Consider the following 17880-nt stretch of genomic DNA (forward strand, 5'->3'; position numbering starts at 1 on the left):
AAATGTTACTTTAATAAGTGAACCACCATCTGAAGTTTAGAAATCTTTTCTGTATGTTTTTGATGAAAGGGTAGTTGTTGACATGACTAAAAGACCATTTAAGAGGGAAAATGGAGTCTGAAACTCAGAGTATTCATAAAAAAGCCACACCAATGGTACAGCTGCTTTACTGGACTCAAAAGCTTGGACAACTCTTTGTACTTTCTAAGATTATTAAGTTTCTTTTTACAGTAAACAAAATATATTTTCAAAGTTTTGCAGATATTTAATTAATTGGGGAGAGAGACAATACTTCAATTAGTTTGGAAAGACAACATTTAAAAGAAAGAGCAAGTGAATTCCATTCAGGAAGAAATAGACTAAGAGAACTGTATTCTAATACATTTCCCTTTTAAGCCATCAAATATTCTTATTCAAGTCACCTTTTCTGTGTGCGTTTATTTAGCGAGCCTTTTGGAAATGAATTAAAAGTCTTTGACTTCTTTGATCTGTTGACAATCTCTTGAGAAGGCTGAGAAATCTCCAGATAACCAGTATGTTTTCTCCTAGGAACAAACTTTAGAGCTTCTTCCCAACTTCCAGTGTTTTTCAGACATAACAAAATACGCATCATTTGATCTAAGGTGAGATTTTTGGTACCAGTGTCCCACTGTAAATATTTATCTAACGGAAGGCATTCTGTTGCCAGCTTCAGCCGTTTTGCCTTGGCTAGGGATGTGCCTGACTGCATATTCTTATCAACAAAAGATCCCACTACATAAATTTTGTCATGCTTGAAAGTAGTCATAACATTGGGAGAATCTGCAGTTAAATATATAATACTGTCCTTTGGAAACAAATCTACATGAGACTTTTCTGTTGCTGTTAAAAGCAACTTGTTCCATTTTTCTCCATAACGTTTAACTAACTCTCTGTGATAAGCACCATCTAATTGAAGATTGCAGAAATAAATATGGAAAGGATCCACATTTCTTCTGTTCCATCCTTCACTTTCTAAAAGTTGGGAAACAGTATTCTGAAGTTCTTTTGGTTTCATATACTCAGCATAAGCCATGTCAAAAACCAAAGGTTGTCCAAACTGCATGGCCTGGGCACCCTTCCAGCCCATTGCAATTTCCATATTCCTGTCCCACAGTCGCAGAAATAGAAAGTTTTGCTGTTTGTCTTCCTTAGTGGTTTCTAGCAGCTGGTCTTTTGCTTCTTCCTTTGCTGCTGCTTTCATTTCCTTTTTTATTTGCTTAGCTTTTTTCATTTTTTCCTTAACATATAAGTATTTTAAATACTTCTTTTTGGATGATTTAGAAACACATTCCATAAGAGTTTTGAGCTCTTCTTCACTGATGTGTTCTGGTACTTCTCGGCCAAGCAATCTCCACATCTCAATTAACTCCCTGGTGGCAGTTAGAGGATCTTCATCCTTGCTACTTGCGACTGTTGAAGCATCTTCATCTTGCACACTAGATTTCATTGTAACTTTCCACCCATCCAATTCCAGCTGTTCAGGAGGTGATGTACTCTCCTTATTAGGATAGGACACAGCAGGTATTTTGGAAGACATGTATCTCTGCAGAATTGTTGAATATAAAACCCTTCTCTTCCTTTGAAGGGTAAATGGCACCAGACATCTGGCAAAAGGTCTTAAGAAGGTAATACTAACACTCATTTTGAGGAAAACGGGCATGTAAGAAAACCCCTATAAAAGAAGAAAAATGTAATGAAAAGTTAGATAAAGATTTTTAAAACCTCTCAACTAACTGTACAAGTATATATTTGAGACATCAAAATGCAATTGATTTCTGAAACACAAAGTGGAATTTTAGTACAACTGTATTTCCTGCATCATTTTTTCCTAGATTCCTGTGGCCTAGAGCCTATGATCGTTCACTAGGCAAAAAGTTTAAAATTTATTTGGGTTCTTATTTTAGACATGAACTTCACTATTGCTTTAGGCAAAAAGATATCTTGAAGATCCTAATTTTTAGATTTGTATCTAGGGGACCAGAAGATCAATATTACTGGATAACACAGTTATCATGATGCTGTATTCTTCTCCATTCTATACTAAGCCCAGATAAAGACCCAAACAGAAGATCCTTAACACAAGCAACACATCAAGACGAAGGGCAGAAGAGTTACAGAAGATGGCAACTAATAAAAGGCACTTAGGAGCTGCTATACCAATGCCCTCACATGTTTTCAAAATAGAAATATAGAGAGATCTACTGATTTAAAAACACAACAAACCTTTCTCCAGTTCAGACTTTAATTTACAGCAAATAAGGTTAATGCCAAACAAAATGTCCAAAATTGGGGAAAATATACATAAGCTCCACAATTTTATCCTAAAGGTCTGGATGTCCACAAAACAATGAAGATGCTTAAAGACGTGAAACAAGTGCTGGATTTGAAGCAAAAAAAATGAATTCAATTTTTTACAAAATGCAACTAACATACTTGAAAAGAAAAATTCCTTCCTCCCTTTGCTTCATTTATTGACTCTGCATGCTTCTGGGTTTCCTGCCTCTCTGACCTGTGCACTGATGCTCAGATCTCCCCCACCCCTTAAAGGCGGATGTGCCTCTGAGTTCTATTCTTAGCCCTTTTTTCAATATAAACATTTTCCCTATGAGGTCTGGTCTACCTCTATAGCTTCAATCACCATGCATCAGAAGACACCTCAAATGCAACACACTGAAATCCTCTCTCTCCCTTCCCTTCCCAATCTGCTTCTCCTTCTGCGTTCTTCCAGGGAGGGCCACAGCTATTCATCCATTTGCTGAAGTGAGAAACTGGGAGTCATTTCATTACAGTCGGTTCTCACATCCACCATACCTAATCCATTTGAGTTATGTTCACTTCACTTCCTAAATACTTTTTGAATCAATTGCTTCTCTTCAATCCCATTTTCTTAATTGCATCTCCTGGCCTCCAGATTTGCTCTTCCTCATGTCTAAGCCATTTGGAGCTAGTGCAAATCTGATCAATTCACTCATATCATCCCCAATGTGCATTTCTAAACCCACTGCTGCCAGGTTAAAGTCCAAACTTATAAACATGGTTTATAAAGTTTTTCCCCAAATCACCCTTTGCTTACCTCTTCAGCTACATCTCTAAATATTCTTCACCTCAAACCTTGGATCAAGTATTCCTCCTACTATGGCACCTGTGACTCTCTAGCATAGTACTTGTAACACTGTATTGTAATTGCCTGGTTACTTATTTGCCCCACTAACGGTAAACTCCGTCAGGACAAGGCTGTGTTTATATTCACAGTGAACCCAGTGCTTGACAGTATATAGCTAACAGTAATCACTTAAGTATTTTTCGAACCAATACCCTGGGTCAGTGCTTCTCACAGTTAAAGCATATTCAGACACCTTTTAAAGAAAAAAGCAACTTACTTTAGGCTCCCCGAAATATTTAACCGGGAGTCCTTAGCTGCAATATGAAAAACGCTGCCTTCTGAAACAAGTCTTTTGAGTTATGTCTTTGTAACTGGTAAAGCTTTCTGGATATCATAGAAATGAAAACCCAAGATTTAAATAAGCGAACAAGGATACCATTTGGGAAACACTGCTCCTGTTCCAGATATCGTACCACGTAGAGTCTATGAATCACCGGCCTCATCTGTGGGCCTTCTTGGCACACGTGCCCCACCAGGGGGACCTCAGGACGTCTCCCGCGTCCTCCACCCTCAGCACACACACTGCAGACGACGAGGAACGCGTGCCTACCAGGACCCAGGAACAATGGCCCCGCCGCTGCAAACCGCAGGGACCCGGAGAGGCCGCAGGACTCCGCCGTGAATTGAGGCCTAAGGGTCCGCGCTGGCCAAACCCAGGGCTCCCCGGCAGCCCACACAGTATCCGACACCGACCGGGCACCCGCAGCCGGAAGCCCCGCCCTCTCCTCCCGGCGCTGCCATATGACGTCACGCTAATGGGGTCCGCCTTCCGGCCTGGAAAGCCGAGCTGTGGGTCTCTGGGTGTTTGCAGGGGACCCTCTTAACCGGCGTGGGGTTGTGGCTGGTTCTTCTCTGTTCCCGCGTTATTGAAACAAACTCCTTCTAATCCTCTTCGCTTAACCCACTCTCTGCTTAGTCCCGGAAGAAATAAGCATTTACTCACATAGTACTAAAATAAAATGTTTTCACAAGTCTCGCTCAGCTTTAAACTCCCCGATGCTAGGATTTTAACGTTAACCTTTTTGACCAGTTTAATACCATTACCTGGTACAATGCTTGGAACATGGTAGGCAACACTAAATATTGCTGGCTCCCCTTAGCTCATTTGGAAAATGTAATGTGAAAGTGAGATTAAGGCCCATGCTGCAAATTAGTGGCCTTTGGGCCAAAATCCTGTCTGCAAGTATTTGGTCTAGCCAGCACATTTTCAAGTGTTTTTTTTTTTTACCAAGGAAGATTAGCCCTGAGCTAACATCTGCCAGTCCTCTTTTAGCTGAGGAAGACTGGCCCTGAGCTAACATCTGTGCCCATCTTCCTCTACTTTATACGTGGGACACCTACCACAGCATGGCTTGCCACGTCGTGCCATGTCGTGGTGCCATGTCCACACCTGGGATCCCAACTGGCGAACCCCAGACCGCCAAGCAGAAGGTGGTGCGCAATTAACTGCTTTGCCCCTGGGCCAGCCCCAATCAAGTGTTTTGGTATATTTGTCATTAGTAAAACACAAGGCACGTCATTCAGCAGTCTTTTCAACAAATGGTGCTGAACAAAGTTGAATCCTCATCTTAAAATCACATACAAAAATTAACTTAAGGGGTCGGTCCAGTGGCATAGTGTTCAAGTTTACAGGCTCCCCTTCAGTGTCCCGGGTTCACGGGTTGGGACCTCTGTGCAGACCTACACACAGCTGATCAAGCCATTGCTGTGGCAGGGACCAACACACAAAATAGAGGAGGATTGGCACAGATGGTAGCCCAGCAACAATATTCTTCAAGCAAAAAGAGGAAGATTGGCAACAGATGTTAGCTGAGGGCCAGTCTTCCTCACCAAAAAAGAAAAAAAAACTAACTAAAAATGGATCAAAAACGTCAATATAAGAGTGAAAACTGGAAAACTCTTAGAAGGAAACACAGAGGGAAAACTTCATGACACTGGATTTGGCAATCATTTCCTGGATATGACCCCAAAAGTACAGGCAACAAAAGAAAAAATAGACATTTTTGGACTTCACCAAAATTAAAAAATTTTGTACATCAAAGGCCACTATTAAGAGAGTAAAAAGGCAACCCACAGAATGAGGGAAAATATTTATAAATCACATGTCTAACAAGGGCTTAACATCCAGAATATATAAAGAACTCCTACAACTCAACTATGAAAAAATCAACCCAACTGAAAAGTGGGCAAAGAACTTGAATAGACATTTCTCTAAAGAAGATATTCAAATGGCCAATAAGCATGTGAAAAGATGTACAACATCACTAATCTCAGAGAAATGCAAATCAAAACAACAATGAAGGGCTGGCCCCATGGCCGAATGGTTAAGTTGACGTGCTCGGCTTTGGCAGCCCAGGGTTTTGCTGGTTCTGATCCTGGGTGCAGACATGGCACCACTCACCAGGCCATGTTGAGGTGGCGTCCCACATGCCACAACTAGAAGGACCCACAACTAAAAATACACAACTATGTACTGGGGGGCTTTGGGAGAAAAAGGAAAAATAAAATCTTTAAAACAAAACAACAACAACAACAAAGAGATACCCCCTTACACTCACTGATGGCTATTATATATAAAAAAAGACAATAATAAATATTGGTGAGGATGTGGAGAAATTAGAACTGTTGTCCATTGCAGGTGGGAATGTAAAAGTGGTGCAGCTGCTGTGAAAAACAGTTTAGTGTTTCCTTAAAAAGCTAAACATAGAATTACCTTATGATCCAGCAATTCAACTCCTAGGTATATAGTCAAAGGAATTGAAAGCAGGGACACAAACAGATGCTTGTAATCCAATGTTCATTTTAGCATTATTCACAATAGCCAAAAGGCAGAAGGAACCCAAATATGCATCAATAGATTAATAGATAAACAAAAAGTGGTATGTACATACAATGGAACATTAATCAGTCATAAAAAGAGAGGAAGTCCTGATATGTGCTGCAACATGGATGAACTTTGGAGGCATAAGTGAAATAAGCCAGATACAGAAGGACAAATATTGTATGATTTTGCTTATATGAGGCACCTAGAATAGTCAAATCGTAGAGACAGAAAGTAGAATCGTGCTTACTGGGGGCTGGAGGGAGGGGAGAAGGGGGAGTTACTGTTTAATGAGTATGAAGTTTCAGTACGGGATGGTGAAAAATTTCTGGAGATGAATAGTGGTGATGGTTGCACAACAACGTGAATGTACTTGATACTGAACTGTACACTTGAAAATGGTTAAAAGGGTAAATTTTATTATATATATTTTTTACCATAAGAAAAAAAAAAAGAATAGTACATCAAAGGCTATGGCATAGTCTTTTCCAAATGATTTCCAAAAAAGACATCTTGTCCAAGATCTATCATGATACCATTTAGCTACTATCATGATAGAAAGATGAGGCAAGACTAGCAAAATAATCATGAGCTTTCTTCCAAATATTGGAGGAAAATAAAAAATAAATATTTTCTAATCATTAAAGAAAATAGCATCAGTGTTAGAGGTTGTCTTTTTCTTGTTCCTGATCTTAAAAGTGATATGCCTAAAGTTTTTCCATTAATATATCTTTTGAAGTTTTTTGACATGTAATATTTACTAAGTTAAGGAAGTTTCCTTTTACTCTTAGTTTGCTAAGTTTCTTTACGGGATAAATCTTTGGAAGCATTGCTAAAAATATAACAGAGCATTGTTTATTCAACATGTCCAGGATCTGACCTATTCCAGATTAAGAATATTTCCCGGGTTTAGAAATCTTAACTCCAAAAAAAGCACAGTGATTAAAAAATATATGTTTTGGCATATAAGGAATAGTTTGTGGTATGGGACATAAAGTATTGCAAAAAACAAAATTTAAAAGCAAAACAACAACAACAAACAAACCACAAAGTGACTTCATATAAAAACCTGGATTGAAAAAGCAGAAGGTCTGATGCCCTTGGTCCATATTTCTGCTTGGAAAGAACCGGTAGATCTAAGCAGATGCTGTTCTGTACTCAAGGCACCTGCTCTAGTTCTCAACAGCTCATTACACCACATGCTGTCTTTCCTATCCTGGCACAAATACCATATGTCTTGCCTCTACTGATTTTCATATAGTTGAGAACTATTTCTCTAGACAAATTTCTTTTCCAAAGTTGGAAGATAAGGCATATATTCAAAGGTCTAGATGTTTTTTTACAAAAGAAATATTTTCTTTTCCTTTTTTTTTTACACAAAATAGAGACCTTTTCTGTCTGATTTTCTGCTGTATTCTCAGTGCCTGTGTAGGGGAGGAAAAAATATTTTTCTTTCTACCCTCCTAGGTTCTCCACCTAGGCCTCTGTAAATCAGACTGACAAAAGACAGATTAGCAAGAGAAAAACAGAGTTTACTAGCTATGCATCACACATACACATGGGAGCACTCTGAGATGAGTAACTCAAAGGAGTGGTTAGAATTTGCGGTATATTTATCTAACTTAGTAGGGGAAAAAAGGGCACTTATGGAAAAGCAAATGATTTTTTGGAAATATGTATAGGCCCTTAGGAGACTAGATGGGAGATATGGTAGTTTGTGATAATGTCTGTCAGGGGGTGGTACCGATTTCTCTCTAAGAAAAGAAAATTAGAGTTGTTTCCTGGGAGGGGATTTATGACCATTGACTTCTTTTGGGAGTCTCTACTTTTACAGAGATAAGGGATTTTAGGAATGTGAATGCCTTTAGGACAAAATAATTCTTAAGCCAAAGTGGCATATTTGTTTTTTTTAAAGATTGGCACCTGAGCTAACATCTGTTGCCAATCTTCTTTTTTTCTTCTTCTTCTTCTTCTCCCCAAAGCCACCCGGTATATAGTTGCATATTCTAGTTGTAGGTCCTTCTGGTTGTGCTATGTGAGATGGCACCTCAGTATGGCCTGATGAGCGATGGCATGTCTGCGCCCAGGATTCAAACTGGTGAAACCCTGGGCCAACAAAGCAGAGCACAAAAACTTAACCACTCAGCCACGGGGCCGGCCCCCAAAGTGGCATATTTCGAGGTGGCTTATCCTGATCCCCCCCATCTTGATGTGTAGTGGGGACTCAGTAAGTATTTGCTGATGAATGAGTACTGCAGTAGATCAAGGAAGTGATGATAGTGGCTTGGACCAGTGTTGGCAGTACAGATGAAGATGGGACAGATTTGGAAAATATCTAAGAGGTAAGAATGCTAGAATTTGGTGATTGATTGGAATTTAGCGGGAGAAGGAGAAGGCAATAGTCTGGTTTGAACACCTGGGCAGACAGTATTAGGAGTGCAGGGAATGGGGAAAAGAAGTAGATGGGGTGAAGACAGAGACAGTGAGTACAATTTTAGACATATTGACTTTGAGCTCCCTTCACAACAGTTAAATCATGTCTCCTTTAGGATATATGGCAGTTAGCTGTATGGGTCTGGAGTTAAGGAGAAAGGGAATGGACCAAAGGTAGAGATTTGAGAGTTGAGAAAGAGTCTGTACAACCATAGAGGTGGAAGAGATTACATAGGGTTTGGGTAGAGAGGAGGAGGGGGCAAAGAAGCATGAAAAGGGGCAGCTAGAGAGATAGGAGGGAAACAATTAGAATATGACAGAAACCAGGGGAGGAGTATTGTTTCAAGGAGGAGTGACCCAACGGGTTTCAAATGGGTCAACAGGATCAAGTGCTGCCTAGAGATCATGCCACACAGACTGAAAAGCATCCATTGGACTTAGCAACACAAAGGCCATCGGGACCATATTGTGAGGTTTGGGGGCTGAAGCCAGATGAGAGTGGTAAAGAATGAGTGGATTATGAGAAAATGAGTAAGTTGAAATGTTTTTATGAAATTTGGCAGGAGCGATACAAAATGGCTCAGTCTCCAGGTATGGCATCCAGGAAATTTTTGTTTGTTATTATTACTATGTTGGGAGAGACTTGACCAGCTGATGGTTAAGGGAGTAAGGAAAAGAAAGGATAATGAGAAGGATAAATGATCTGAGAAGATTGAAAGAGATGGTATTCAGAGAACAAATGGAGGGCATTAGTTTTGGATAGGAAGAAGAAACACCACTTTCTTTTTAACAGGAAGAAAAGAAACTTAGGTGGGGATGGAAGCCAATTTGTAGATATGACAGCTGTTATTTGAGAGTTTCCATTTCTATAAAGGGGTGATCTGCTGAGAGTCTGTGGAGACTGAAGATAGGGAGAAGCTTTGATATTGTCATAAAGAACGAATGTGACAAATTCATAGAAACAGCAAGTAGAATGGTGTTTACCAGGGGCTGGTTGTGGGGGGGAGGGGGAGTTTTTTAGTGGGTTTAGAGTTTCAGTTTTGCAAGATGAAAAAGTTCTGGAGATCTGTTGCACAACAATATGAATATACTTAACACTACTCAACTGTACACTTAAAAATGGTTAAGATGGTAAACTTATGTATGTATGTACTTATTTATTTAGTTTGACCTACAATATTATATTAGTTTCGGGTGTACAACATTGTCATTCAATATTTATATACGTTATGAAATGCTCACTACAGAAGTCTAGTATCCGTCTGTCACTATGCAAATTTATTACAGTATTATTGACTGTATTCCCTATGGTGTACATTACATCCCTGTGACTTATTTATTTATAACTGGAAGTTTGTACCTTTTAATCCCCTTCACCTATTTTTGCCCAGCCCTCAGCTCCCTCCTCTCTGATGACCCCTGGTTTGTTCTTTGTATCTATGAGTTTGTTCTGTTTTGTTTGTTTGTTTGGTCTTTTAGATTCCACATATAAGTGAAACCATAAGGTATTTGTCTTTCTCTGTCTGACTTATTTCACTTAACATCATACCCTCTAGCTCCATCTATATCTTGGCTACTGTAACTAATGCTGCAATGAACATAGGGGTACACGTATCTTTTCAAATTAGTGTTTTTGTTCTCTTCAGATAATTACTCAGAGTAGAATTGCTGGATCGTATGGTAGTTGTATTATTAATTTTTTGAGGAACCTCCATACTGTTTTCCTTAGTGGCTGTACCAAAGTACATTCCCACCAGCAGTGTACGAGGGTTCCTTTTTCTCCACATTCTAACCAACACTTATTTGCTGTCTTTTTGAGAATAGCCATTCTGACAGGTATGAGGTGATATCTCATTGTGGTTTTGATTTGCATTTCCCTGATGATTCGTGGTGTTGAGCACCTTTTCATGTGTCTGTTGACCATCTGTATGTCTTCTTTGGAAAAAGAAGGCCCTCTGCCCATTTTTAAATTTGATTGTATTTTTTTTATATTGAGTTGTAGGAATTCTATATATTTTTTGGATATTAACCTCTTATCGGATATATCATTTGCAAATATCTTCTCCCATTCAGTAGGTTGTCTTTTCCTTTTGTTGATGGTTTCCTTTGTTGTGCAAAAGCTTTTCAGTTTGATGCAATCCCATTTGTTTATTTTTGCTTTGTTGCCTTTGCCTGAGGACACAGAGCCAAAAAAATATTGCTAAGACTTATGTCAAAGATTGTACTGCCTATGTTTTCTTCCGGGAGTTTTATGGTTTCATGTCTTACGTTTAAGTCTTTAATCCATTTCAAGTTTATTTTTGTGTATGGTGTAAGAAAGTGGTCCGGTTTCATTCTTTTGCATGTAGCTGTCCAGTTTTCCCAGTACCGTTTATTGAAGAGACTGTCTTTTCCCCATTGAGTATTCTTGCCTCCTTTGTCATAGATTGATTGATCATGTATGCATGGGTTTATTTCTAGGTTCTCTATTCTGTTCCGTTGGTCTATGTGTCTGTTTTTGTGTCAGTACCATACTGTTTTGATTACTACAGCTTTGTAATATAGTTTGAAATCAGGGAACTTACGTGGTTTTTAAATCAATCTAAAAAAAGAATGAAGTGTGGGCTGACTGGGGAATGATCGTCCTGTTGTCAGGCAGTGTTTATGCTCCAGTTCAGTTTGGGGATCATGGATTTATAAATAACAATCTGTCTTGTTATAGGATCTTTCCCCCCTATTTTGCCAACACTGCTAAGTGATAAGAGGTCCAGGTATGATTCAGTTTACAGAAAGGAAGTGGGGTAAAGTTATTAAAGATATCGGCATGGGAATTGCCGCAGGAGTGGTCTAGAGAGTCTGAGCTGCATAATGAGAGGAAGTAATGACAGAAGGTGGGAAGAGAGACTCATAGAAAGTAAGTAGACAATCCACCAGAGGTTTCAGAGGAGATGAGAAACAGGTTAGTAGATATAACTGAGTAGGCAAGCTGAACTGATAGGAGTTTGTGGTAGAGCCGGATATCATCTGCTGTTGTGAATGTCGGCGTAGAGCAATATCTGCTAGTGCCAAGATGCAGGCTATGACTACAAGAGTCGGTGGCAGGAGTACAGTGGAACAGGTCATTAGAGGTCATCCAGGAATTGAAGTCAGGGTGTAATTATGGTATTGCTTTTCTTTCAAAATTCAATTTTATTCTCCGTATTTAGTACCATTTGAAATTTGTCTCTTCCTTTTGGTGTAGGCATTTCTGTCTTAGTATCTGCTAAAATTTGGGAGGCCTCTCCTCTCTGGGCCAAGCCTTATTTAGATTTTTAAAAATTTAATGAGAGTCAGAAGCCAAACAAAAGAATTTTCCTTTCCGTTCATGCCTTGCAAAATTCATTGCTATGCAATACCTTGGCCGCTCCTCTCTCTGCCTGAAGGTAGATAATTTCTTCTATTATCTAATTGTTCTAGGATTTAGGAACCGGGGATGTGTTGTTGGGGAAATATATTAAAAACAAGATCTTCTCCAAGCCCAGAAATCCTATCCACAAAGGTAGTGGAGAAAGAAAACACTTTTATTATTGAAAAAGCATTAAAGCAGAATGTGACGGGCATCACAAGCAACCCCCTAAGAGACTGAAGACAGAAAGGACTCTCACCCTCTGTAGAGCCAAGCTGATACAACCCATTACATACGTATTTTCAAGATAAACAATAAATAGTTCTCAAGTAAGAGAACTTGACAGCATCCTTTCTCCTATGTAGTTCGTCCTAACTTTACCGTGGTCATTGGTGAGATTACCTTTGTTAGCTAATTGGCCTTATCCAGAAAAGAAACAAACTTCTCCTCTTTATAACAGGAGGTAGCTTTGCAAAATAGAGAAGGCGCCCACCAAGGTTAGGCTCCTACCCTCTTACAAGAACTGTGAAATAGGGGAACTTTCTCCCTTGATGTTTACATTTCAAAAAGAAGGTTCCCAGGGCCTTGAAGAAACATTCCTGAATTGTGAGACTGGCCAGAGGCTTGTTGAGCCATTATAAATATTTACATACATTTGAAAAGGACAGGGAAAGAAATTCTGAGAGAGGGGGAGAAGTCTCTTCCTTTATTTTGAACAGGGAGAATTAAATCTTTTATTTATAATTTGTATTTGCCCTTATATTGTGGGGGAAACAACCGGAAGGATTGGTCTTGAAAAGGAAGTGAGATTCACCACCTCCTTTACTACAGGAGAGAAAGACAAATGTGTCAGTTCGCTCGGATCTTTGGGGTCATAAAACATAGGCTCAGTCAAAAAGCTCCTTTTGTTGCCTTCTTTAGAGGAGGAACTATGGACCAGATGATAATCCAGCCTAATTTTCCCCTCATGTGAGGTAGATTTAACTTTATGACCATCCTGGCCATCCCTGCTCTTCCTAATAGTGCTTCACAGTGTGTTCTCCAGATGAGTAGCATAGCATCACTTGGGAACTAGTTAGAAATGCAAATTTTCGGGCCCCACCTACGGATTCTACTGAATCAGAAACTCTGTGAGTGCTGCCCAGCAATCTTTGTCTTAACAAGATCACCAGGTTATCCCGATGCACTCTAAAATTAGAGAACTGCTGTTTTTGAAGAAACATTGAAAAGCAAGGAAGGGAATTTCCAGTTAAACAGACATCCTATAGCAAATTTGCAACAATGTGTTCTCCTTTTTTTTTTTTTTTGAGGAAGATTAGCCCCGAGCTAACTCCTTCCAATCCTCCTCTTTTTGCTGAGGAAGGCTGGCCCTGAGCTAACATCCATGCCCATTTTCCTCTACTTTACATGTGGGATGCCTACCACAGCATGGCTTGCCAAGTGGTGCCATGTCCGCACCTGCGATCCAAACCAGCGAACCCCAGGCCGCCAAAACAGAACATGTGAACCTAACCTCTGCGCCACCAGGCCAGCCTCTTAATGTGTTCTTTTTTGTTGAGATATGTTTCGTCCAGTACTGGGAAGAGATACACAAATCTTGTTGTACTTTGCGTATGAACAGTGATTACAGTCTTTTAACTCTATTTTCCACAAGAAAAGAAAAAAATCATCACATGATGTCAGAAGGTCTTAGGACTTTCCTGAAGGCCTCCCATATCTGTCTTTCCTCTATCAGGACACATATCTGCAGCTTATAGCCAAGAAACTGAAGATGTCCTTTTTTTTTTTTTTTAACTTCAACCTGCAAAAATAGATTGACATCAGAAGTTAGAGTGAGGGAATAGATTAGGGTGACCCCTGGGAGAGAAAGCTTAAAATAAGCTTTGTTTTCAACACAAGCATTTGATGTGGCAAGAATGCTGATGTTTTGCAGAGAAAGAAAAACCTGGTTTCTAAATACACAGAGCTGTTTATAAAATAAGAAAAAATTTAAAACAACATGATACACATGCTCCCAGAGTAAAGATAATCTTGTAACAAACAACTGAGTTGAACCGCTTTACCTTTAGTTTCACTTGGCATCATTTCTGATGTGGTGATTTAAAATAGGTCCCCAAATTCTCTGACACTCTTTTCAAGAGGGGGAGCCTAATTCCCCTTCCCTTGACCTTAGCTTTGCAGGTCAATTCTAACAAATGGAGAGAAAGTGGACCAGTACGCAACTTCAGAGAGCAGGTCACAAAAGACAGCACCGTGTCCTGCTTCCTCCTTCACTTCAATGAGTCACCCTGGAGGAAGCTAGTGGCCATGTCAAGAGGACTCAAGTGACAAACACTCTCTTCTTGACCAAACTTTAGTTAGGCTCCTCTGAGCCCTCATCTGCACTAGTCTTTGACCCTTCTGTGTCTACCCTACTTGTTGTCCAATCTGAGTAGCTTAGTCTTAGCAAGAATCCTGCTAAGTCATCTCCTAGCCCTTGATATCTGAACAATTTCCTCATTCCCCACCCTTGATGTCTAAGCCCTTGGCCTGCCTTTAGCAAGAACCCCCCTACCCTTGATGTCTCCTCGTAGAGATTTTCCATCCACTGAGCCCCTCACTCTGCTCCTTGGCTATAAATTTCCAGCTGTCTTTGCTGTCTTTGGAGCTGAGTCCAATCTCTCTTCCCCATTGCAATATCCCTAATTGCAATACTGTTGAATAAACTCTTCCGTATCATTTTAACAAGTGACAGAATAATTTTTTCTTTAATGGCAGCAGCATCTGGAAGAGGTCCATATGGTGAGGAACTAAGGCTTCCTGTCAACAGTCAGCCAAGCTTCAAATCACCGCAGCTCCAGACAGTCTTGAATACTCTCCCAAGAGATGCTGAGTCAGAATTGCCCAACTAAGCTGCATCTGAATTCCTCACCAACAGAAACTGGGACGTAATAAATGTCTCTTGTTTTAAGCCACCAAGTTTTTGGGGGTAATCTATTACGTAGCAATAGGTAACTAATACGTCCAACTACCAGATTGAATAGTAATTTAGGGGTTATGAGTAACACCCACTTTCAGTTAATTAAGTGCAAGATAGGATAGCTTTTATGGTGACACCTTAATTTTGTACTTTCTTGGTGCTTTGCACATTAAGTTCATTAAATACACTCTCAATAGGCTGTCAGTGTTGGAAGGGACTTCAAAGCTCACCTCATTTACAAATCGGAAATGAAGGCTGGGAGAGATGAACCGATTTATCCAAGGCTAAGCTTCATTTAAAATCTGAATATCCTGATTTTCAATTCAGGGCTTTTTTTTTTTTTCTCATTATGACTCTCAAGACATGGTGCAGAAAGAAGAGAAATTTGAAATATTCTTTTGCTGATAAGGAATTGTCTTAGTCTGTTCAGGCTGCTATAACAGAATATCATAGACTGGAAGGCTTCGAACAACAAACGTGTATTTCTCCCAGTCCTAAAAGCTGGCAAGTCCACAAACAAGGCACTGGCAGCTTTGGTGTCCAGTGAAGGCCTGCTTCCCAGTTCATAGATGGCTGTCTTCTCATTGTGTCCTAACATAGCGGAAAGGAGTTCTCTGTGGTCTCTTTCATAAGAGCGCTAATCCCATTCACAAGGGCTCCACCCTCATGACCTAATCACCTCTTAAAGCCCCACCTCCAAATACTATCATATTGGGGATTAAGATTTCAACATGTGAATTTCCAGGGGAAACAAACATTCAGTCTATAACTGGCATTATAGTACATGCTGGGTTAAAAAAAGTAGACACTAGGAATAGCTATGTACAGAAAAATCTATGTATCCTAGTAGATATGGCTGAGAGTCAATTTTTCTGTGTTCTTTTTTTTGAGGAAGATTAGCCCTGAGCACTACTACCAATCCTCCTCTTTTTGCTGAGGAAGACTGGCCCTGAGCTAACATCCGTGCCCATCTTCCTCTACTTTCTACGTGGGACGCCTGCCACAGCATGGCTTGCCAAGCGGTGCAATGTCCTCACCTAGGATCCAAACCGGCAGACACCGGGCCGCCGAAGCAGAACGTGCGCACTTAACCGCTGTGCCACTAGGCTGGCCACCAGCAGTTGTATATTCTAGTTGTGGTCCTTCTGGTTGTGCTATATGGTTCAGCCTCAGCATGGCCTGGTGAGCGGTGCCATGTCCGCGCCCAGGATCCGAACTGGTGAAAACCAGGGCCACTGAAGTGGAGTGCGTGAACTTAACCACTTGGCCCCGCCAGCCCTGCCAAATTTTGTTCATTAAAGGTATTAAGTACTTCTCAGACTACTGCCAAAATTAATTTGGTCTCCCTGCTTCCAAGTTTGTCCTATTTCTAATCTATTCTCCAAACTGCAATCAGGATGTTCTTTAAAAAATATAAGTCTGATAATATTCTCCTGTTTAAAATCATCCAATGGCTTCCATTGTCATTAGAATAAAGTCAAAAATCTTACCCATGGACAGTGCAGTCTTTTGTAAACTGAGTCTGCTTATGTCTCTAACTTAACTTATCAGCTGCTGAGGAAACCTCTGTCCTTAACCAAACCTGGGTGGGGCTCCTCCGAGCCCTCCTCCCAACGGGAGCCTTCCAGTACTGGGTCCTGTGCTTAGTCTACTTAGCCCAGTTTTAGCAAGAATTCTGCTAAGTCTGTTTAGTGAAAATCTCCCACCCTTGGTATCTAATCCTCTATATTTGATGAAATTCCTTATCCTCCCCTCTCAATATTTTATCACGCCAGCCTGCCTTCAGCAAGAATCCTGTTGAGTTGGTCTATTAAGAATCTCCATTACCCTGATGTTGCCACTTAGTAATTTTCCGTTCACTGACCCTGTTCCTTGGCTATAACCCACCCCCCCACTCGTCTTTGTTATATTTGAAGTTGAGCCTGATCTCTCTCCCCTACTGCAAAACCCCCATTGCAATAATCCCTCTTGAATAAAGTCTTCCTTACTATCTTTAACAAATGTCATGAATAATGTTTTTTTTTTTTTTAAAGATTGGCACCTGCGTTAACATCTGTTGCCAATCTTCTTTTTTTTTTTTTCCTTTTCCCTAAAGCCCCCTGGTAGATAGTTGTATATTCTAGTTGTGAGTGTCTCTGGTTGTGCTATGTGGGACGCTGCCTCAGCATGGCCTGACAAGTGGTGCCATATCTGCAGCCAGGATCTGGACCAGTGAAACCCAGGGCCGCCAAAGCAGAGCATGTCAACTTAACCACTTGGCCACAGGACTGGCAACCTAATGTTTTCTTTAATACTACTCCCCCATAATCTTTTAGCTCAAGCTGAAGTGGACTCCTTTCTCCTGCCTCAGGACCTTTGTATATGCTGTTCCTTTGCCTATGACTTTGTTTTCTCAGATAACTACTATTGTTCTTCAAACTAAGCATCCTTTTCTCAGGGAAGTATTCCCTGAACCCCAAGGCTGGTTAGCTATCATGTTAGATGTTCCATTGCACCTGTGGAGGCCTGGAATTGGCCACCCAAGATATGCCTCTTTGGCATGATGATTATTTAGGGCTGATTACTTTGCAGACAGGAAAGCAACTGAAAAGTAGAATTTACTTACGCTTTTGTTAAGAGATGTTTACATTTGTAAGGGAAATCTCCATCTGTAAAGACGCCTCCCTCTCTGTACCAGCAAGAAGAGGGGGATGACTTTATCTCTGAAACTCTTAATCAATGCTGAAGGCAAGGACTTAAATCTGCATAATAATCTTATTCCTGTTTCTGGTAACCTCCCGTAACTGACTCCCCCCAACCCCAACATCCTCCTTTGTCTTTAGCTGAATATGATATTTAAGGCGGGGGCTTCAGCCATTTTGGCGAGTTGCTCAGCTTGCCTGAGCCTCTCCCATGTATACATGTTATAAAGCTTTGTTTAATTTTCTCCTGCTATTCTGCCTCATGTGAATTTAATTCGTTCTCCGGCCAGAAGAACCCAGAGAGGGTAGAGGAAATGTCTTCCTCCCTTACACACCCTTTATTTCTTAACTCTTTTCACACTTGCAATGTGTTGTTTATCGTGAATTCTGCAAAGACAAAGGCTATGTTGGCCTTGTTTGCCAGCGTCCCCAACACCT

The 17880-nt window shown here is 40.4% G+C and overlaps 1 protein-coding gene across 3 annotated transcripts; it reads right to left on the reverse strand.

The window, feature by feature from the left end:
- Positions 1–130: 130 nt before the first annotated feature.
- Positions 131–3898, reverse strand: TRMT10C (tRNA methyltransferase 10C, mitochondrial RNase P subunit). 3 transcript variants are annotated; one of them, XM_001917292.6, is made up of 2 exons: positions 3735–3898; positions 131–1693 (listed from the first exon to the last, which is right to left on the reverse strand). In XM_001917292.6, the coding sequence occupies exon 2, from the start codon at positions 1679–1681 to the stop codon at positions 419–421; it is 1263 nt and encodes a 420-aa protein (XP_001917327.5). In that variant the 5' UTR covers positions 1682–1693; positions 3735–3898; the 3' UTR covers positions 131–418. The 3 variants fall into 3 exon arrangements, with proteins under 3 accessions (XP_001917327.5, XP_005602088.3, XP_023479616.2); XM_005602031.4 differs by lacking the exon at positions 3735–3898 and adding an exon at positions 3561–3699; XM_023623848.2 differs by lacking the exon at positions 3735–3898 and adding an exon at positions 3402–3498.
- Positions 3899–17880: the final 13982 nt, after the last annotated feature.

Source organism: Equus caballus, chromosome 19 (genome assembly GCF_041296265.1).
Source record: "Equus caballus isolate H_3958 breed thoroughbred chromosome 19, TB-T2T, whole genome shotgun sequence".
NCBI lineage: Eukaryota > Metazoa > Chordata > Mammalia > Perissodactyla > Equidae > Equus > Equus caballus.